The sequence below is a fragment of the Heloderma suspectum genome, chromosome 2 (genome assembly GCF_057233095.1).
Source record: "Heloderma suspectum isolate Gila_16-S chromosome 2, 16-S_ref, whole genome shotgun sequence".
Lineage (NCBI taxonomy): Eukaryota > Metazoa > Chordata > Lepidosauria > Squamata > Helodermatidae > Heloderma > Heloderma suspectum.
Genome location: NC_139459.1, coordinates 317,033,321 through 317,056,644, shown reverse-complemented (window position 1 = coordinate 317,056,644; position 23,324 = coordinate 317,033,321). Strand labels below are relative to the sequence as shown.

The 23,324-nt window shown below is 43.1% G+C and overlaps 1 protein-coding gene across 1 annotated transcript in view; it reads left to right on the top strand.

Moving 5' to 3' along the window:
- Positions 1 to 23,324, top strand: part of CNTN4 (contactin 4) — an 886,373-nt gene that overhangs the window by 426,497 nt on the left and 436,552 nt on the right. Inside the window, exon 3 of the mRNA XM_084840334.1 lies at positions 3,720 to 3,860. Coding sequence (XP_084696460.1) covers positions 3,806 to 3,860 — 55 coding nt within the window. The 5' untranslated portion in view covers positions 3,720 to 3,805. The remainder of the gene's footprint in view (positions 1 to 3,719; positions 3,861 to 23,324) is intronic.

Sequence of the window (23,324 nt, the reverse complement as noted above, 5' to 3'; positions counted from 1 at the left end):
TCTTCATTATTGCTACCACTTGTTTGCGTGAGAACTAGTGAGCAAATAGGCAGTGGTATCTACTGTACCCTACCGCCACCATTGTCTGGGCCAGAACGAGAGGCAGGTGAACAAGTAGGCTGTAATTATGAAGAAGAGAAGTCCAGAGGGCTCTTGTCAGTGGCCCCTGCTGGAGTGTGGGCCCTTGGCAGGTGCCTGACCATGCCTACCCTTGACGCCGCCCTTGATGCAGGATCGAACATTGGTAGAATGTTCTAGGCAGGACAGGTTTTTATTTCCGATTATACACAGTTTAAAGCCAAAATATTTCAAGCCTCCCATGTGAAAAAGTTCTTATTCTTATGGGAATGAGGGTGGCTTCATTTTAATAGGAGAGTTTCACACAAGCTGCTAGATTTCCAGTTCAGAGACTTGATAGGTATTTTATATATTATGAAATGCAAAAGTAGGAATGGCTTACTAAACATTTGTTTCCAGAGGGACTTATGGGAAAGCTTTTCATAACTTACCATGAAACCAATGCACTGAAAGCTATACTATCATTCTAGGAAACAATAAAAGCATTTATGAGAAATGATATGATAAGGTAGGCCTAAGCTATGAGGGTGGTGAATTTCTGGTATTTCTCTTAACATCCTCAAGTAATACATTATAGCTGTTTGCTGAAGATGATATATTCTGCTTTTTAGATGCATTGCAATATCAAGAAAGCTTAAAGCCAGTGTTATATCTTCCAAAGGTTTATCTTGTCTTAGATCATTGTTAATTGGGGCATTGAAAGTTATGATTTCAGCTGATGGAAAGTGGTATATTTCATGAACCTTTTAGTAATGCAAGAAGAAAACAGCATGATAAGCACTGCTGTCTGGAGCCTAGTAAGCCTGAAGACACAGGCTTGCAAGCAAGTTGGGAGTGTTTTTCAGCTAGGAGGGAAGAATCACACTGGAGCCAAAGTTCAGAATGTGGTTGCTGAAACAGCAGTGAAGCCATCCACAAGATAGCTAACTTACACAACAAGGACATGAGCGGGATAGATGGTGCGCCAGCATTGATCAGGCAGCCTTGCAACCCCACCCTTCCTGGTATATCAATTGAGATGTTGTTCTTCGAGATTTTTACATGTGGCTCTCATGCTCAGGGTCCAGGAGGTTTTGGGAGCTTCTGTGGCATAGGGGTAGCCCAGGTATGTGGCAAGGGGCGGGGGTTATGTCAAAGTCCCTATATTCTGGTGAGACCAGGGTTGAGGTATAATTCCTAACAGCTGTGTCAGTGTACCCTCTTGTGGATGTTAGCTCCTTTTTGTTTTAGCATGTATGTACTGGATTATGTGGAAAGATACCCCTCCTTCTCCAAAGACATCCCATCTGACTGAGGGTCTTGCAGGCCCTGACAGATATGAAAGAGTTTCACACCAGACTAATGATTGTAAATAGGTAGGAATCAGGCAGGAAAGTTTAACCTACTGATCCTTACTTGATATGTTGTCCTATATAAGTGGCGAAGTAGACATGATGTGAACTGCATGAAAGCAATTCATGTGCATTCTTTAAAAATGTACATAGCAAGCAACTGCAGGGTGATGACTAGAGGAGCATCGGGAGTACGGTTGGAGCCCCAATGAAAATCCCCCACAAAGGCTGAAACAAACAGCAGCAGCGGGGGAGGGGATTTTTATTAGGATCACAGCAGGTGAAAGTGTTAAGCCCTCCTCCTCGCCCCATATTCCAGATGTTGATCCTCCCCTGCAGCTATAGTTATTTACTTAAAAAAGAAAAAGAAGAAGCCTAATTTGATTCACACAGTTAATGAATGTGGTCCTAAAATCTGGATGTTATTGATGCATTCTGGGGGCTTTTTAAATGATGCAAGGGAGAAGCTGCTGAACATTGCATATAGCTTAGCAGAGTCTGTGACATGTTCCTTATCCAATTAATAATGAATGTTGTAATAATTCATCTTAAAATGTTATTCAGTTCCATCGATCAGCATTTTTCTGCTTATCTACAGCCAGCCTAATCGCAATACGTGTCGGTATATTGCAAGATATGCGGTTAGTCTTTGCTCTCTTGAAGTAACATCTGTAGATCAGAAGATAGGAATTCTTAGTTTTCTCAGCACATTGAACCTGACTTTATTAGAATCTGAGCAATTTTAACTTAACAGAAGCAGGCAGGGACCTCTAATGATACCACTTCACTTTCTATTAGGCATGCAGTTTGTCTTGTAAACATGAAGGCTCCATATGTTCCAGACATCCAGAAGTTGAATAAATGATGAGAACATATGATTAGGTGGCTTTATTTATTTTTAATCTAGAAATGCCTAGTATGGATACTTAAAGAGATTAGTATGTTTGTATAACAATCCCCCTCCCCCCGCCAAAACACACACAGTGTTTAGCCTACTATAACGGATCCCCGAAAATCACTACGTTCATAGATATGGGAAGCCACTATTTGATATTTATATTGGATTATTGATAATTATATTGGATTAAGCAGAGAACACTTACTGAAGTATGCCCCATAGTAGCAAGCTTCCTTATTGAAGCCTGAGTTCCAAGGAAGTTGCTGTGTGTGTGTGTGTGTGTACAGAATATATGGTACAGAATGGAGTCATGCTTTGTTGAAAATAAATTACCTCCAGTCAAATGGCTAAAAGAGTTTAAGTGGTTTGCCAACTTGCTGACCCCTTCCCCCAGCTGCCCCAGAGGTCTACCAGGAAGACAACACACTGTCATGCAGGAGATTTGAGTTACAGGGTAGCAATTAATCTCAGGCTATCTGTGCTGCTGGATGGCCATGAGCAATGAGGAGCTCCCTGGGCAAAAAGGGATGTCTTGCTATCCTCTAATGGCTCACCCTGACTTTGTATAGAGAAGGGCATTTATCATCTCCATGGGGACATGTAGGCTGCTCCTGTTACCATTTCACTTGCTGCGATATGAGCAAGTTCAAAATTGCCAAAGGATAAAGTAGGGGATGATAAACACTTTGAGGACTTTAGTCTTCAAGGTGTTTTATACAATTGACTAAATAATAATTACTGGATCAGTGAGTTGGAAGGGAGGTTAATAAGCCTTGTATAAGGACACGGGAAAAGGGATATAACAAGTGGGCAGATCTAAGATCAAACCCAAAGAGAATTAAGGTTTCTTCTCACAAGGCAACATAGGACTAGTTTTATAAAATGTAAGATAAGCACTCCAAAAATAAAAACAATAACATATTTTTTAAAAGCAACACATAGTATTCCCCCCTCTCATATATATAAATTGTTTTTAACATATACATTGGGTTGTATGCTATTGTGTCTGTGCATTCACGGGACCCACCACTTGCACAATGGGGCTTTGGCGCTTCTAAAAATATCATGAAACGAGCAGAAACAGTGGTTTCCAGGACGGAGAGGGTCAGTGGAGCTTGCAGAAGGGTATCTGTTGACCTGTCCTGCTCCGGAAATGAGCATTGAGCAAGCAGTGGACCCCACAAGCACATCGGAACCAGCAGAAGCAGAACTGCCCCCTAGGATACTGCCCATTATTTCAAAAAGGCTGTGGTTTCTTCCCAGTATCTGAGTGTCTAAAAAATAGTAGATTTTTTTGTTTTCCTTCAGGTGTGGGGTTTTTATTTTAGATCATATGGAGAAGTTGAGATTCTCAAAGAACATAAGGATCTGAAATCCTAAATCTCATAATATTTCTCTTTGTATGCCTACAGATTAAAGACTGGATAAAACATTTAAAAAGCAGAATTCTAATCACTACATATTGGACTCGGGCCTCCTTTGACCTCGGAAACTGAAAATGAGGTTGCTATGGGAACTCCTCGTACTGCAATCATTCATGTTGTGCCTTGCAGGTAAAGTGTCAGTTTTAAAACTTTTTTTCTCCTTTATTTCTAATTTTTAAATGCCACTGTAATATTATACATTAATTTAAAAGGCCACCGAGTTTCATGTGCCAGTGATACAGCAGCGAATAAAGCTGCTCTTCTGGGCCTCCATTTAACTAAGATGGCTGAATAGATGCTATCAATGCTTTTAACTTCCTCCTTTAATATTGTTATTATCTTCCACAACTAGGTTCAAGCTACTTCGTACCATTTATTCTGCACCATTTTAATTCAGAGTGGTTTGTTGACAAGAACCGTTGTTCTGTTCTTCTGCTATGCTAAGTATTCAGTGCACTTAACAAAGGATTCAAATAAATATGAATGTAGAAGTTGAACTCTAATCCTAGTATCACTGTCTTTTGTGAACTGGGGCTTTAATGTTTGCTTGAGCCTTCCTTTCCCTTCTTGTATTAAACTTCCTTATATTCATCTTCTTCCTGAGGGTATAAAATTTGCTAACAGAGTTGCACTGTGGATTCAGTGCAGTTTTTCAAATATGTGAGATGCATGTGGTAACCTAGTAATTTAGATTCTGTAAAGTGTATTAAGATTTACAAGCCCTCTACATCAAACCAAGGGACAGTACAACACAGTTCAGCTTCTTTGCAGAGGATCTGAGCAGATACTTTACAAACTGTTTTGCTCATGTTACAAAAATTGTGTTCTTTTCCCTGGTAGACTTTCCAATTTGTTTACCAAGAACGAGAGGAGGCAGAGATCTGGTCCAACACGATTTTATTCTGCAGAATAAGGCAACCCTTGGGGCTAACGCTCCAACAAAGGTCACAATCAAGTGATGTGATTCAAAAGTTTATATAGGCAAGACCTTTGGGGCTGTCTTACGCTTGCGCTGTACTAATCTCTTTGTCTAGCTGAGAGGGAAACAGAAGACAGGCAGCACCTTTGACATATCTAGGCATGCGCAGAGAGGTAGCCTTGTACTCTAGTAAACACATTCTTGGCATTCCTGAGTCTCTGATAAGGCGTTGTGTCTTTGTTTAGCATGGCAGTCTCACACTGAGGTAAAACAGACATAGCCTAGCTTATAAAATCATGGGATAACAGACATACTACAACTGAAATTTCTATAACACTCCCCCCTCAAAAGGCTTATCTTAAATCTCATACCTCTGTTTGGTCCAGCAGTGGACTACACACTTAAAGGCACAAACCATCATCAATAGTATCATAATAAACAAGACTGCATTGATTACAAGTTGTTTTAACCATGCAAAATCAGGGAGCCAGGAAGTCAACTATAACTAAGGATCACTTGCTCCTGAATAATTCTGTCCAATCATATCTTGTAGTTTGGCGATTTCATCTTCTATGGTTTTGTTTAAATCATGGAACTTTACTCTACACCCTTGCTTCACTAGGGTGCAGAAGCCACCTTGGCGTGCTAAGAGATAATCTAAAACAAACTGATACTGGGCCACTAGCTGGCTGAGATCTTCAATTTCAGAGTGCATGGCCCTTACCATTATGGCTGTGGCACTGATGGTCTCTTCTAAACGGCAAGTGAGGCCTAGGATACTTTTTCTGCAATAATTTCTGGGTATAAACCCAGGGTAAGCAATCCTGTAACTAGTTCACCCCCTACCTTGTTTGGTTCTGAATCTGACATTTGTTTTCCAATTATTACAGTGTCATCACAGTTTTTACTCATTTGTTTTATAAGTTGCCCTATTTTTCTAGTGGTTTGCTACTTTAACGGTGGCCTTCAGGTGGGTCAGCTTCCGGTGTGACCCTCTCTGGTGCAGGTGATGCTTTTATGTGGGTGTGATGGATCCACTTCTTTCTTCTAGTGACTTTTATAGCCGTGTGAGTGGTGAGGAGAACCTGGGATGGACCCTTTCATTTCTCAGTAAGTGGTTCATCTTTCCAGAACTGGATCAGCACCTAATTACCAGGACTGAAATTATGCACTGGAGCATCTAAAGGCAAGGATTGGTATGGTGCTGTGAACCTGTGAAGACAAGACAAAACAGACTGCAAGGCAGTAACATATTCTTGGATCTTTAAAGCCCTTACTTTTAAGTTTATATTTAAGCTATCAGCCATAGGTAACATCTGAGGTGGGCGCCCATATAACATTTAAAGGGTGTCAATTTAATACTTTCCCTGGGGGTGTACTGTATTCGAGTTAAAGCGATTGGCAAGGCCTGTGGCCATTTTAATTTAGGGGCTACACTGTGTCTCACGAGTAGATCTTCTATTGCAATTTTCCTTAGATGTGTAGCCTGGTGCACGTCTCTTACTATAAAGCTCAGAAGAGGCCTGGATATGAACACTTTGCCTCTTGGGACTATCTACCATCCATCTTTAGTTTGCTTTGCCTTGTATTCAAGAGCTCTCTCATGCTCAGCTGGAGAGTAGATTGGAACCAAATCTGTACTCAAATATGGGATTAGGGCTCTTTCATAATGCACCTCCTCACTTCTCATTTGTGCGGCTTCTTTTGCAGCCTTATCTGCCAAAGCATTGCCTCTTCTTTTTTCGGGATTGGCACTCTTTCCATGCGCTTTTTTGAGAGTAACTACTGCACATCTTGTGTATCTACAAACACCTTAAGGTTTGGCTTTGGTAACAAGGAAACAGTGAGGTCAGGCCTGATCAGAGTCACCTGACTCAAAATTTTTAAACAGTCATGACAATTTAGATCTGGCTCAGGGAGCAAGGTGGCAGGATGAGGCCTGGGCTTGAAAGCAGGGAGATCTCATAGCGTGACTGGCGTGACGGATAAAAGCGCAGTTGCTGCCACGGCCCTTAAGCAAGCAGGCCATCGCTTTGCGGTTGGATCCAGAGTCTTTGAGTAGCATCCTACAGGTCTCCAGGAAGGACCTGTCCTTTGGGTCAAAACCCCTGATGCCACTCCTTTATTTTCATGTACATAGAGCCGGTACGGTTTATTGGGATCTGGTAAGGCCAGAGCGGGTGGCGACACTAAGGCTTGCTTCAGCTTAAGAAAAGCCTTTTCCATTTTATTTGTCCATTTTCAGTGGATGATATTTTGTTTGTCAAAACTTCATACAGGGGCTTCGCTTTCCCTCCATAATCCGGTATCCACATTGTACAAAACCCGGTGAGCCCAAGGAAGGCTCGCAACTCTCGAGGGTCTTTAGGCCTCTGTGTCTTCTGTATGACATCCAACCGAGCAGTGCTCAGGTCTCTGGTTCCCTTTCGAATCAGGTAGCCCAAGAAGGTGACATGGGTCTGGCAAATCTGAGCCTTTTCTCTTGACACTTTATAGCCTTTCAAGTTTAATTCTTGCAAGAGGGAGATAGTAGCTTTAGCACATGAGTCCTCTGTCTGGGTGGCCAGAAGAAGGTCATTTGAATATTGAAGCAAGGACACCCACGGCTGGTCCTCTTTCCCTTTTATGGCCACCATCGCCCCCCTCTTCTTCCCCTTTCGCTTTGGGCAGTCTTTTTGCCAATGTCCTTTCTCTTTTTTTTCCCTGTCTTTTCTGCTTTACACCATTGAAATCTAACAGCATGACTGAAAAACATTTTTTTCATTGCAGGGCATGGTGGAGCAGATCTGGCAATCATACTGTTCTTCTGGCTGCACAGCCAGGGCCCATTAAGATCAAGGGAAGGGCATTTTTATATATGCAAAAAGCTTTAAGCCACCATTTTTGCATCGGCAACTCCACACTTTATGAATTTTGACAGAGTGTCAGGCTTGCCTCTGAGCATATAGAGTGTCCAGACAGTTCAGATTTTGAGAAAGAGCTGGAACAGGGCAGGAACTTTCTCAGGCTTTAGAAGCACAGCTGGGCTTAGAGATGCCACAGGAGAAGGGGAGGGGGAATTTTCCTCTCTCACTTTTTAAGACAATTTATTGGCCCCCCTTTTTTTAAACTAACTTTCGTAGTTTCTCTTTGAACTTTTTGAAGGCTGCTTCCTTTGTAGTCTATGAATCTCTCAAAGCCTTGGAAATACAGCTTTTTATCTGAGTGTTGAAGTTACAAATTAAACTGTGCACTGAGCTGATCACAAACAAACACACAATCTACAACAACCGGAGTTTATGGCTATGACAAGCCTCACAGTACGGTTCATGGCAAGTCTCTAACAGTCTAAAGTTCTAATCCATGTGCAGAGTGCCTCTCAAAAATCCAAACAATAATGGATCCAAACAAAAAGCTTTGGGCAATAAAAATGGGATGTTAGCAAAGGCTGTCTGTTTTTTCATTAGTTTAAGAGTAGAAGGTGTAACCTTACACCTCTTTTAGATTCTTCGACAGATAAGAGCAAGGTCTGCTCAGCTTTCCAGCTGTGATGCTTTAACTTGGGCAATTCTTTTGCAAATCTTACTGTTTCTATTAGGTCCTTACAGACATCTTCTGGTGGGGCCGGGCAACCCCCCCTTAGCTCTGCTCTCAATAGACTGGCAGAGATAAGCTTACACAGACCCAGACGTTGCTCTGTCTTTGTTCCTTTAATTTTGCCACAGTCTTTAAGACTTCAAACAAATCTCTTTCTTCAGAGTTTACAACTTTTGTTGTTGTTGTAGTAGCTGTTCTTGCTTCCTCTAACAAACTTGAATACACTGGAAGATGTTTCAACTTAGAAGGAGCTAGACTGAGCGAGACTTGGGGATGTAACAGATGGGTTCTCTGTGGGGGGGGGCTTCTCTCCCCCCTCCCCCCAGCAACCTCTCCTCCCAACCTAACAGGCCGAATAGGGCAGGGGAAACCCAGGGAGCCTTGGGTAGGATCTCTTAATCTCCAAGCTCTTTCCGTGGGGCTTGAGTCAGGGAGAACAGGGGCTTTGGGCTTCATCTCGGAGCATACCATCATGACTTTACAATATTGACCTTTATGTTTTCTTATTCAATCAGGATTTTTCAATATCCACATTTGCCAAGCATCAATATAAGGCAGCTGATCCCCATAGTTATCAACAATCACTTTATTATATACCTTGGACCCAACATTTTTTTCAGCTTCCCCCAGTTGGCCAGCCAACACTAAATGTCACCCATTTCCCATTACAAAACTTTATGAGCTCATCTTTTGTCATCTTGACACCATAATCTAACTTAAACAACTTAAAATTCTTAAGCATGCATCCCAGTGGGTCTTGGCTATTTTCTCCTACGAAAGTTTCGATCCTATCCTGTCGGCCAATATTTTTTATTTTTTCTTTCCCAACTGCTGCTACTTGAGTAAGGCTCAGTTAGACAAGATCGGGAGATTTGCACTCCCCAGACGGCCCAGACAGTGCGATCCAACTTACTTCGTAGCTCAGCCTCCAAACGACCCCAGAGTCAGACAGCGTTTCGTCCTGTCTTCCAAAGACCACCACTCGCCTCGTCTCTTCAGGAGTCCTTTGCTAGCTGGGTTGCCAGGCAACAGCTGCCTCAAACCTCACAGTCAACCAAACAAGGTCTAGGGCGCCCTCCGCTTGGGTTGATCCAGCGTTTGCCTAGCTCCCAGGTCACACAGGGTGTCCCGGCGGTAGAGTTGCCAAATTTGTTACAAAAATTGTGTTCTTTTCCCTGGTAGACTTTCCAATTTGATTACCAAGAACGAGAGGAGGCAGAGATCTGGTCCAACACGATTTTATTCTGCAGAATAAGGCAACCCTTGGGGCTAACGCTCCAACAAAGGTCACAATCAGGTGATGTGATTCAAAAGTTTATATAGGCAAGACCTTTGGGGCTGTCTTACGCTTGCGCTGTACTAATCTCTTTGTCTAGCTGAGAGGGAAACAGAAGACAGGCAGCACCTTTGACATATCTAGGCATGCGCAGAGAGGTAGCCTTGTACTCTAGTAAACACATTCTTGGCATTCCTGAGTCTCTGATAAGGTGTTGTGTCTTTGTTTAGCATGGCAGTCTCACACTGAGGTAAAACAGACATAGCCTAGCTTATAAAATCATGGGATAACAGACATACTACAACTGAAATTTCTATAACACTCAGATAAAATAAAAAACACCTTTCCAACGTAAAGTCTATCAGAGCTCTTCAGTGAACAAGGCCCAGCTGGTATGTTGCACAAAGGGTATGGAGGCCCACTCAAAATAATTTCACTACATACAGTGTTCTGTGTGAAACCTGCTTTCCTCATGATCCTCTCTTTCTAGGAAGGTGGCATCTTTACAACCACCTTGACCACATCTCTTTTTAAATTTTACTTTAACATAATAGAGGTAGTTTGTTTTGAAGAATACTATTTTGTTTTTAAATCCCATTATTTTAAGTTTGGTCACATAACAGATAAGTGGATTGTGACAAGTTTGACTGTCTGATTATTATGAATAACCCCATCAGTAGGGTTTTCCCTGATTTGACCCCTTATGCAGGTTCTGGGCTTGACAAAAGGTTAAGGGCACAATCCTATGCATGTTTAGACAGAAAAAATGTCCTACAACTCCCAGCATTCCCCAGCTGGCTTGGAAGTTAAGGATTGTTCCCTTAAACTCTCTAGTCTTGGAAATTTCATAGTCTCCAGCTAGTGGCAGGGGCAGTCTATTACAGTTTGAACTTGGACACATACCCAGGGGGGATCTTTATGACAACAGAATGAGAAACACGTTCGAGTATTACCCAGATTTTCATGGAATTGGCTTTGCTCAGTCAGGGACACGTGGAGCAAGAAAAGCTGAGTGTACCGTACCTTTAAAATCTGGTTTTCAGGGGTCATACAGAGCTTGAAAGGAACATACTTACAGGTAGGGTGGGGAGAGTAGAACTGAGCATCATCAAACTGGCAGGGGCTGCTCAACCAGTGAGAGAGGCTTGTTTCCCAACCCTGTCCAGGCTTCTTAGCTACTACATTGTTACGAGTGGAGAGCAACTAATTTTCCCCATGTGTGCAGATTTCCCTGAAGAAGCCAACATCCCCAGTTCTCTAGTGCAGCATCTGAAGGCTCTCATTGAGAGCTTCCCCCCACCCCAATTTTGCTGCATTCCAGCAATCTGCTGTGGAGTTATTGCTCCCATCCCATTTTTCCCCATGTGTATGCTTTTGCCTATTGCTTCCAACCCCCCTTTCTCCTTCCCCGTGCTCGCAATGAGAAGCTCCCATAAACCCGAAAGATCATTACTGCAAGAAAGCAGAGAAGGGACTTTACATAACAACAGAGGAATGACTTTACCTCAGAGAAACTACAGAACATCAAAGAAGCAAGCATCACAATAGCGATTTAAGAGAGCAACGGAGAAGCGAAACAGAGCGTTAGGGCGAGTTACTACAGTTAGCTTTTAACCCTTTCACTGCAGGGGAGTGAGATTTCTTACTTCTGAGTAAACATGCACAGAAGGAGGAATATGTTAAAGAGTAAAAGCAGGCTACCTAAGGTGAATGAATGTCCCCACTACTGCAGTAATGTGAGGGGTTGCTGTTGCACTCTTGAGGATTTTCCCAATGGGAAAAACTACTTCCATTGGGGAAACAAGAGGGAATGGGGCATCCCACCTCCTTGACCACATCACTGCCAAGTCAAGAGGCACACCCAGGATTTAATGAGGGGGGTGGGATGGCCCCCTGTGGTAAAATGGCCAGGGAGCCACTTTCAATAAAAAAAATAGTAAAAGGAGTTTCAGAAAATGCAGATTTTCAAGAGGGAAGTGGCTGCTTGGCAGCGGATTGGTGACAACATCATCTGTCGCAAAGGAATTCAGATGGCTCTAACTTCACATTAAATTGCTTGTGAAGACAGCCCCGCAGAGAAAGATCTGGGAGTGTAATCTGGAGTTCAGGATGCAGCCTTAAAGGGGCTGCAAACATTGCTCCTTTGAAATCTGATGCATTGTCAGGAGTTGTACTGTGTGCTTTAGAAACCTGTTTGCTTCCAGTATACTAGGCTTATAATTTTGTAAAGAAACAGACATTACAAAGACATTATAGCTCTCCAGTGCACTCTCTCATTATCTGGACATTGACCCTGTAAAGCAGTGTACCCCAGATGACCCCAGGACCTGGACATTTAGCAATGTGTAATTAAGAAGAATACTGTACTAAGGCAGTAGAAGATAAGTAGACTTTAATTAAAATTTGGTTATTGGCATTCTGAACCACTATATTCCTGGGGTTGCTTCCTCCTCATTTTTATACTTTTACATTTATTTTGCATATGTTGTGGATGATGGGCTATTTTATTCCCATATTATCCCAAGAGATTCTTAAGCCAGAGGCACTCATCAGCATGTTCTTGTTGTTGTTGTTCAGTCGTTCAGTCGTGTCCGACTCTTCGTGACCCCATGGACCATAGCACGCCAGGCCTTCCTGTCCTGCGCTCTCTCCCGGAGCGTGCTCAAGTTCATATTCTTTGCATCCGTGATGCTATCTAGCCATCTCATCCTCTGCCGTCCCCTTCTCCTTTTGCCTTCAGTCTTTCCCAGCATCAGGGTCTTTTCCAGGGAGTTTTCTCTTCGCATTAGGTGGCCAAAATATTGGAGCTTCAGCTTCATTATCTGTCCTTCCAATGAGCACTCAGGGTTGATTTCCCTTAGGATGGACTGATTTGACCTCCTTGCAGTCCAGGGGACTTGTAAGAGTCTTCTCCAGCACCACAGTTCGAAAGCATCCATTCTTCGGCGCTCAGCCTTCCTTATAGTCCAGCTCTCACAGCCATACATTACTACTGGGAAAACCATAGCTTTGATTAGACGGACCTTTGTCGGCAAGGTGATGTCTCTGCTTCTTACTATGCTGTCTAGGTCGGCCATAGCTTTCCTCCCAAGGAGCAAGCGTCTTTTAATTTCATGGCTACAGTCACCATCTGCGGTGATCTTGGAGCCCAAGAAAGTAAAATCTGTCACTGCTTCCATTTCTTCCCCTTCTATATGCCAGGAAGTGATAGGGCCAGATGCCATGATCTTTGTTTTTTTAATGTTGAGTTTCAAACCAGCTTTTGCACTCTCCTCTTTCACCCTCAACAAGAGGCTCTTGAGATCCTCTTCGCTTTCTGCCATTAGGGTGGTATCGTCTGCATATCGGAGGTTGTTGATAATTCTCCCGGCAATCTTAATTCCGACCTGTGATTCATCCAACCCGGCATTTCTCATGATGTACTCTGCATATAAGTTAAATAAGCAGGGAGACAATATGCAGCCTTGTCGTACTCCTTTCCTAATTTTGAACCAATCGGTTGTTCCATGTCTGGTTCTTACTGTTGCTTCTTGACCCTCGTACAGGTTTCTCAGGAGACAGGTAAGGTGGTCTGGTACTCCCATCACTTTCAGAATTTGCCACAGTTTGTTGTGATCCACACAATCAAAGGCTTTAGCGTAGTCAATGAAGCAGAAATAGACGTTTTTCTGGAATTCTCTTGCTTTCTCCATGATGCAGCGAATGTTGGCGATTTGATCTCTAGTTCCTCTGCCTCTTCTAAACCCAGCTTGTACTTCCGGTAGTTCTCGGTTCGCATACTGCTGAAGCCTAGCTTGTAGGATTTTGAGCATCACCTTGCTGGCATGTGAAATGAGCGCAATGGTGCGGTAGTTTGAACACTCTTTGGCGTTGCCCTTCTTTGGAATTGGAATGTAAACTGACCTTTTCCAGTCTTGTGGCCACTGTTGAGTGTTCCAGATTTGTTGGCATATTGAATGCAGCACTTTAACAGCATCATCTTTTAGGATTTTAAATAGCTCGGCTGGAATACTGTCATCTCCACTAGCTTTGTTGTTACTAATGCTTCCTAAGGCCCACTTGACTTCACTCTCGAGGATGTCCGGCTCAAGTTCAGTGACCGCACTATCATGGCTATCAGGGACATTCAGATCTTTCCTGTATAGTTCTTCTGTGTATTCTTGCCACCTCTTCTTAATCTCATCTGCTTCTGTTAGGTCCCTGCCTTCTTTGTCCTTTATCATGCCCGTCTTTGCACAAAATGTTCCCTTGAGATCTCTAATTTTCTTGAAGAGATCTCTAGTCTTTCCCATTCTGTTGTTTTCCTCGATTTCTTTGCATTGTTCATTTAAGAAGGCCTTCTTGTCTCTCCTTGCTATTCTCTGGAACTCTGCATTCAGTTGGGTATATCTTCCCCTTTCTCCCTTGCTTTTCGCTTCCCTTCTTTCGTGAGCTACTTGTAAAGCCTCATCAGACAGCCACTTGGCTTTCTTGCATTTCTTTTTCTTTGGGACGGATTTCGTTGCTGCCTCCTGAACAGTGTTACGGACCTCCGTCCATAGTTCCTCAGGCACTCTGTCTATCAGGTCTAATCCCTGAAATCTATTCCTCACCTCCACTGTATATTCATCAGGGATATGATTTAGGTCATACCTGAACGGTTTAGTGGTTTTCCCGACGTTCTTCAATTTAAGCCGAAATTTTGCAAGAAGCAGCTCATGATCTGAGCCACAGTCAGCTCCAGGTCTTGTTTTTACTGACTGTATGGAGCTTCTCCATCTTTGGCTGCAAAGGACATAATCAATCGGATTTCAATATTGACCATCCGGTGACGTCCATGTGTAGAGTCGCCTCTTGTGCTGTTGGAAAAGAGTGTTTGCTATGATCAGCATGTTCTCTTGGCAAAACTCTATTAGCTTTTGTCCTGCTTCATTTTGTACACCAAGGCCATGCCTGCCTGTTATCCCGGTGATTTCTGGACTTCCTACTTTAGCATTCCAATCCCCTATGATGAAGAGGACATCTTTTTTTGGTGTTAGTTCTAGAAGGTGTTGTAGGTCTTCATAGAACCTATCAACCTCAGCTTCTTCGGCCTCAGTGGTTGGGGCATAGACTTGAATTACTGTGATGTTGAATGGTTTGCCTTGGATTCGTACTGAGATCATTCTATCATTTTTAAGATTGTACCCCAGTACTGCTTTTCCCACCCTTTTGTTGACTATGAGTGCTACTCCATTTCTTCTAAGGGATTCTTGGCCACAATAGTAGATATGATGGTCACCTGAATTAAATTCGCCCATGCCTGTCCATTTTAGTTCGCTGATTCCCAAGATGTCGATGTTCAATCTTGCCATCTCATGTTTGACCACCTCCAGCTTACCTTGATTCATTGATCTGACATTCCAGGTTCCTAAACAGTATTGTTCTTTACAGCATCGGATTTTCTTTTCACCGCCAGACACATCCACAGCTGAGTGTCCTTTCGGCTTTGGCCCAGCCGCTTCACTCTTTCTGGCGCTACTTGGCAATACCCTCTGCTCTTCCCCAGTAGCATATTGGACACCTTCCGACCTGAGGGGCTCATCTTCCAGCGTCATATCTTTTAGCCTTGTGATACGTTCCATGGGGTTTTCTTGGCAAGAATACTGGAGTGGGTTGCCATGTCCTTCTCCAGTGGACCACATTTTGTCAGAACTCTCTGCCATGACCTGTCCGTCTTGGGTGGCCCTGCACGGCATAGCTTATGGCTTCACTGAGTTACGCAAGCCCCTTCACCACAACAAGGCAGTGATCCATGAAGGGGACTCATCAGCATACAGCATTTTAAAACAGAATACTTGTATGTGATGGAACATGCATTTTAAGTTTCTAGCTTTAGGCATCTAGGATTAGAAATGTCAACCAGCCAGCCACCAATTTGTTCATTTGTGAATGAAGGTGGCATCTCGTACATCACGATCTTTTAGAGTAGAGGATGTTCAGTGGTTCTCTTGCACAAAACCAGAAAGGTTTTGTGCAAGGGAACCAGTAAGTATGCGAGCTTTGTAAGTTTATAAGCTAGTCAGGCGCATGAGATTCTAACTGTGTAGCCACTTCCCATCATAGAAGAACCGTACAATGTGCTGCTTACCAGAGCTGAGCAACAATTTCCCCAAAGCAAGTACTGAGTCAGCTGTGCTCTATTCCAGAATACTCCACACAGAGTTAGACGACATCCTGTGCCCACTGAGGATGCTCAGTTTTCATTAGGCTGTTTTTGATTTTCTTCCCCCACCCCCAAAGTTGGGGTGTTCCACATCATATAAGCAAGCTGTCTGGATGTGTGTGTTTGTGTGTCAAGCATGACCATATATGACAAATTTTATGTTACCAGCACTGAATCTAGCTGAAAAATGTTCATCGTTTTGTTTTTTTAAATCACAATGAATGAAAAAACAAACAAACCCCAGTGTGTGTGTGGAAAGGTGGACGGAGAAGTTAATACTACTCCGTAATGAAAAAGATTGCGTGTGTGTGTGTGTGTGTGTGTGTTATCAAGTAGTCATGTGCAAGTGAGAATTTCACTGTGTTACACCTTGTCTGCATCTCAGCAGTTTGCAACAGCGATGAAGTGTTTTTCTTTATCCCATATGTTTCTAAGTAGAGCCTTGCTCACATAGACATTTTCTTTTCAACATGTTTACCTTGCCCATGCATATGTTTACCTTTAAGGCACATCACAGAACCTTTATTTATTATTTTCAAGTGCCTCTCTACAGATGGGAGGGAAAATCATTGCATTATTCAGCTTAAGTTCTTTACTTGTCACCCTGGATTTAAAGCGAGTTTCCCTTAGTCACAAATCACTTTCTGTGCTGTCTTAGTGGATCATATTAGTTGAATCAAGGTTTTTCAAATGTAGTTTTTGGAATCAAGGACTAGTTCTGTAGTATGCAATGGAGTGGTAGTAAAGGACATCAATCTTTTTTTTTGGAAGAGCCTAAAGTTGATGAATGGGTTTGACCCATCTGAGGTAATTTTGATTTACACCATTTGAGATCCTCTGCAAACCAGTCATAAGGTACTGGCCCCATTTACATGATCACCAGGGCTTGAACAAGCTACAGTGGCTTGTTTAATCCACATGCTGGCTGCCATTTGCCTAATTACCTGCCCAGGTTCAGATTGTCATGTCATCCGAACTTGGGCGGCATGGCTTGTTTGAGAGGGAAACAACCCTCAAATAACCCATGGCCTGTTGTTGGGCTGTCTGAGGTTTGTTTCCCCCATAAACAAGCCATGCCACCCAGGTTTGGATGACATGACAATCTGCAACTGTGCAGGTAATTAGGAAATGGAGCTCAGCATGTGGCAGGGCTTAAACAAGCCACTGTGGCTTGTTTGAGCCATGGTGAATATGCAAACCAGGTCATTATTAGCCACTTATCATACTTCTGTCTCTAATTTTTTTTCTTTCCATTTATTAATAGTGCAATCCTATACATGTCCAAGAAGCAAGTCCCATTGAGTTCAGCAGGCTTACTCCAAGGTGAATGGATATAAGATTGCAGTCTTCAGTAGTAATTCTGAGATTGAAATTAACTGAAAGGGTTATTAATTCTTCACAAGGCTTGAGTCTCTTGACCAAGTTCTGTTTCATCCCAAGATAAATGAGCACATAAGCTAGGGATGGAGAATACCCAGCCCACGGGCTGAATTTGGCCTGCCAGGCCTACCCATTTGGCCTGGCCTGGCCTGTGAAGGCCTCCAGTGAGGTTCTCCCTTCCCTAAAGCCCCTGCCCCTTCTGGCTCACTGGGGAGCCATGGACTCAGAGCATTGGGAGTGCCTTGAGGAGGCATTCCCTGGGACTTGATCAACCCTCACCTTTCCCAGTGAGAATGGTGAGGGCTGATCAAAGCTAGCTCACTGGGGAGCCACCACTTCAAGGTGTTCCCAGAACCATAAAGTGCCGACGGCCCAGGGCTTCGTTTTCCCCTCACTTGCTGAGCTCAGTCAGGAAACAATTCAAGGAGGCCACTCCTGGTGCCTTGAAACAGCAGCTCCTGAAGGCTACACTCACCCACTGTGCATGCTGTCTGTCTGTGTGTGTATGAGAGAGTGAGAGAGAGACCTGGTTCACAGATCATGCTAAGCCACGGTGAGTTGTCACCATGGGTGGCTGCAGGGTGGCTTGTCGCGATGTCCAGACCCAGCAGAGTCACTTCAGAGTGGATTGTTAAAAATTGCGTGAGAGCCGCCTGGCAAGAGTGGTTAAAAAAAACCTGCCAGCCACTCCTCATGATCTCACTAATGATATCCCCTGTCTATTACATCTTGAAATGACACTAGTTGACTTATTCCTCCATTTGTCACCTCCTCTCTTTTTTTTCACCTTCAAGGAGATTTGCACAAATTTAACTTAAAAAAAACTTTCAGGGAAATGTGCTCATTAGCAGAGTAGTCTGCTAAGATTGTGCTGCAAAGGCCCATGGGATATGTGCTGGGAGCAGGCAGAAGGACTAACGGGGAAACAAGCCATGGTAAGCTGCAGAGCAACTAATCTTTTGGGAGTAACACAGGGAGCAAACAACCCACAGTAGCTTACTTTTAGCATGGCTTTTTGTGACGTGTGAACTGCCCCAGAGAGAGAGAGACAGAATAGTATATGTGTGAGAAAGTGTGTGTGTGTATCTCGGTGGTGTCCACTTTGACTATGGCCACACCCATTGGCTGACATACAGCCCCCAATATGCTTGCCCAGAGCCAGTTCATACCTCCAGCCAAAGAGGTTCTGAAAGAGGTAGATTTCAGTGGTGAGTAGAGTTCGCAGCCCCATATATTAGATACACATAATTCTTTGAATGACCAAAAATAGCTGTGAAAGGGTTCGTGGCTGAAACAACTTGGAATTAAAGTTTCATTTATGAACTTGTTGTCTGATGTTAATGTATAGAGGAGAATCTTCATGATTTTTCTGAATGTTAGGCTTCTTAGACCCTAAAATCACTGTAGTTCATACACTTATGCTTTTACATTGTATTTTAGCAACAGTCTGTTACACCCTTCATGACACATCTTGAAACAGTTATTACAGTGCAACTGTAAAGCTTGAACAAACAATGTAATTTCACATGTATAAGTCAAGCTTTTGTTTGCATGAAAGGTTTTCCAGGTTACATGTGCAAATATGTTTTAATAACAAAACACTGGGACATGAAAAATACCCGTGTCTCTGACCACTTGCAGAGAGTATGTCTCATCATGGAGTTACTAAGATTAGAATATTTGGTACCAGGTAAACTTGAATAAAAAGTAGTCAAGCAGTACTTTCTATATAAATTAGATACTAGAGTATATCAGGGAAAATACTCAACTAAGATAATCTAATACCTTTTATCCCCCTGGCTAGCACTCTTCTATTTCATTGTGCAATATTAACAGGTGTAAGTAGCCTACCACCCTGCTGGGAACCATACACATTATGTAACAAAGAGGGGACAGGACAGGACAGACATAGAGCAGAGGAAGGGAAGTCATCATACAAGCCGTGAGAAATATGACAGCTGCAGCGTAATGTATAGTCTATGATTGGTTTCAGTTCAGGGAGGTGAGATGGGAAATTGTTCAGGGTGAGTTGCTAAATGGATAGATTTAACTCAGGCATTGAAGGAAGAAGAGTAATGGTGGAGAACTCTGGCAGGTGGGTTGAGGATGAGGTGAAGGGATTGGCTTCTGGCTTCAACCTCCTTCAAAATCAGCAAATGCCAGAGGACATTCATCATGGAAAATGGTGTAGGGAGGTATACTCCTGTAATAAGTCATTGCCAGTAGTGTGTTCTTACTTGAAGCTGATTCAGGTTTTCCCAGCTGAACTTTACTACTCCATAAAATGTTATAGAACAGGCAATGTAACTTCTTTTGTGGGAAGAGGGGGAGGGGCAGGTTCAGCAACTACTGAAGCCCAGTACCACAGTCTTCATATGTCCTGGAGTCATTCCAGGAGCATCTGTGTCTTCTTATTCTCAGACAATTCACCCCAGATCTTATCACCTCCACCAGGTAGAGACAGTGGAGAGAGGCATGAAAGCATAGTTTCCCCCACCCCACGTCCATTTCCTTTGCTAAAATTATATAAGGTATGGTTTGGAGCCCTCATTTTCTAGTATAGTTTCAAACATTCATCTGAAGCATCAACAGGGAAAATGTGAGTGATGTACACTTCTGGCTTCTGAGTGTCATGTGAAATGGAATGATGTGTATATCTTCTCCAGGCCACAATTTCTGTTCAGTCCACACCAAGGAAACGATGCATTGTGGCATTAGCTTTCCATAGACAAGAGCCTCTTCTTAGGTCGTAATCCTACAGAGATAGACGGGCACCTCTGACCTCCCATGAAGTCAGAGGCGACTGCCTATCCAATGCTGGGTGGAAGCAGCACGGAGGAGAGGATTCCCTCCATGCTGCAGATGCCCTGCACTTTGCTTTAGACACGCGTTTTTGCGCGTCTAAGTGAGGCTTCGGGGAGGGGGCGGCAACAGGGCTGGGTACCACAGGAAGCTGTCTCCCCGCCCCCAGGCTACAAGGAGGAGGGAGAGGGGTGGGGAGCACGGTTTCCCAGCTACAAGCTTGTAGCACTGTCTATGAGCTCAGAGCTGGGAAACCCAAAAATCCTATCTTCCCCAGACGCTGTCTAGGTGATATAGGATTGCTCCCTCCATGTGCCATAGGACTCGTTTTTTGTTACTGTATATTCTTTTATTGTATTTGTTGTTGATTTTTTATTCTGTTTTTAGTATTCGTTTTAATGTTGTTTTTATTCAGTTTGTTAGCTGCTCTGGGCTCTTTGAAGAGGAAGGGCAGGATACAGAAATGATAGACAGACAGATAAGACAGATCGACAGACATAGATGATAGATAGAGACGTAGACAGACAAATAAATATACGACACAGACTGCACTATGTTTACAGACACATCACACAAAAATCAGCAGATACTGGCATGCCCTTATATGATTTATTTGCTCTTTGAACATAACTTTAAGTAGTAGGAAGTACTGAAAGAAAAACTGGTGATTCATAACTTCATGAATGCAATGCGAAAATCCTACTTAAAGGTTTTGCTTACAATGTGTAGAGTGCAATAGCTCCTGCCTTGGCATTCTTAATCTTTAGGCAAGTACTTCCTCTTACATGGTAAGGTGCCTTATACCAGGTCATACATTTTGTCCATCTAGCTCAAGGGTAGGCAAAATGGTGCCTTGGGGCATCAGTGTGCCCCCAGATACCTTTCTTGGTGCCTGTCAGGATTGATTCTGAGCACAGGGAGATAGTTAGCAGCTCAGATTCAGAAGAGGAACAGCCAGAACCGGGGGATGCATTTTCCCAAGCCAGTTCAGATATAGGTAGGCGTGCTTCTCAGGTTACTAACTACCAGATGGCCAGGCCTGAAGCCCCCCCCCCTTGCCCCCCTCTATGAGAAGCCGGGAGGAGGACGAGGAGGAGGAGAGTGGGGGCTGTGACCTGAGAGATGCTACGACTACAGCGCAGAGCTAAGAGGGAAACGTCAGGGGCAGAGCTCAGACTGTCAACCCGGTTAGCGATGCGTGAGAGGCAACATAGGGAAGCATCACTGGAAGGGCGGGACATCCCTCCCTAAGTTAGTCTAGCCAGCAAGCCTCACTTCAAACTGTAGGCAACCTCTGTGTTCCCATTTGAATCCCCTGGAGGCATTCCTTTGTAGCCTGAGAGTCTTCGAGGATTTGCATCTGTAATGAACCTGTTGGTAATGAATTAAAGCCCTGAGACTGAAGCCTCTCTATTTGTGTGTGTGAGTGCATAAGGAAAGAGGAGGTGCAAAGAAACCGTAACAGTGCCCACCAAGGTGGCTGGGGTGTGTGTGTGGCAGGGGGGAGAGAGAGAGAGAGAGTGTCTGTGGGTGGTGATACAATGTGAGAGAGAAAAAGAGGGGGGGATATGTTGCTGGCTGGTGGGGAGAAAAAGAGTTTGCCTTCTATGAAATAGATTTTTTGTTGGCACTGAAAACTGTGGGTTTAAAGAAGTTGTTTTGTGTGTTGGGGCTCAGCCGGCACCTCTGCCTTTTGGGCAGATTACTTGCCCTTTGCAACTAGCTACACCCACCTCTCATGGTGGTCATTTTGCCGTGGTCCCCAGGATACTCTCTCAAATCGTCAAATGTGCTCCCTTACACCAAAAGGTTGCCTACCCCTGAAGTAGCTCAACAGTGTCTACAATGGCTGGAAGAATCATAGAACCATAGAATAGTAGGGTTGGAAGGGGCCTATAGACCACTGAGTCTAACCCCCTGCTCAAAGCTGGAATCTTAAGTCAAAGCACCCCTGACAAGTGGCTGTCCAGCTTCATCTTGAATGCCTGCAGTGTGGGAGGGCCCACCACCTCCCTAGGTCATTGGTTTTATTGTCGTATGGCTCTAACAGTCAGGAACAGAGTCTCTCAAGAGTCTCATTCTTTTATATCACTGGTTATCTGCTTCTGCTTCTAACATTAATGCCAGGATTGGGGCCTTCTGCATGCAAAGAATATGCTTTTAAAACATAACTATGGTCCCTCCCTTAATTCATCCACTAGCTCCTTACAGCGAGAGACCGTTTTGCACAAATGCAAATCAATCAATGAATTTAAAAAATCAAATAATAAAAAACGTCTTTTTGCACTGTACTCTGGAACATAAAAATAGTTGCTCTACATTTGAGGCATCTTATTGCTTCTGAAATCTGTTCCTGTGGAGGTAAAGTGTAAAAATTAGAGCATATCCAAATGCTTTTTAAAATTCTAATCACTGTGTCTTTCAATTTTGAAGGAACCAATTTTAATCCTGCTATTTGACACATCTCTATTTAAAACTAGAGATGGAATATAAAAAATGCACTCAATATCTGATTCTGCAATAAAGTTGGAGTGCGTGACCTCGCTTTAATTGCTTTCATGTTCCAAAATAAGAGAAGATGTTAATAGGGAGCCATGTGTAGCTGGACTTGGAGAAACTAAACAGGTTTAATTCTGGTTGTACTTTTATATTGTACTTTTAAGTTTTCATAATTTATATTGTTTTACGTTGTAATTTGAGGTTTTAATTTTTGTGAACTGCCCAGAGAGCTATATTGGGCAATAAATAAATAAATAACTCCCTGCAGCTAACTGTGATTTTTATTAGTTCAGTTAGGCACGACATATATTTGTACACAAAGGAGTTTTAGCATTCCTCCACCCCAACTGTCATAGCTACATAGCAATTTAAAAAAAAATGAGATATTTTCTCATACAAGTTCTCTGTGGGTTTCAGCTGTGTGTCACATTCTGAGCACATGGGTCATTCACTAGCCATGTGAACATTTAAAGTGCTTAGAATGTTGAAAGAGTCTATGGAACATACCAATTGTTTGAACCTTGAAATTAAACTTGAACTATAAACTACAAAAAATATTGATTTCTCTAAGAATGTCATTTAGAGGCAAAATGAGGGCAATAAAATTTGATTTCCTATGGGGAAATGTTATTCTGCCCAGTAACTACCAGCCTTTGCATTTGGAAAGTTCTAAAACATACGTTAAGCCTGATCTGATACATGTTTACTTAGAAGAAAGTTCCACATTGTTTAATGGCATTGATATCTAAATAAGTGTGCATAGGATTGATGCCTTAGCCTTCAAGGAAGTAATCATGGGGTGGAGCCGTTTCCACCAGTGATTTACTCCGAGCTTGCTGCGTGTTGAGGTTGTTAGGGGTGGATGATGTTGTGGCCATCCAGCAGCCACCCCGGAGCTTATCAGGGAAAAACCAGATTTCCTGAGACTACTTAAAGTCCGATTCTTTTCCTCAAGTC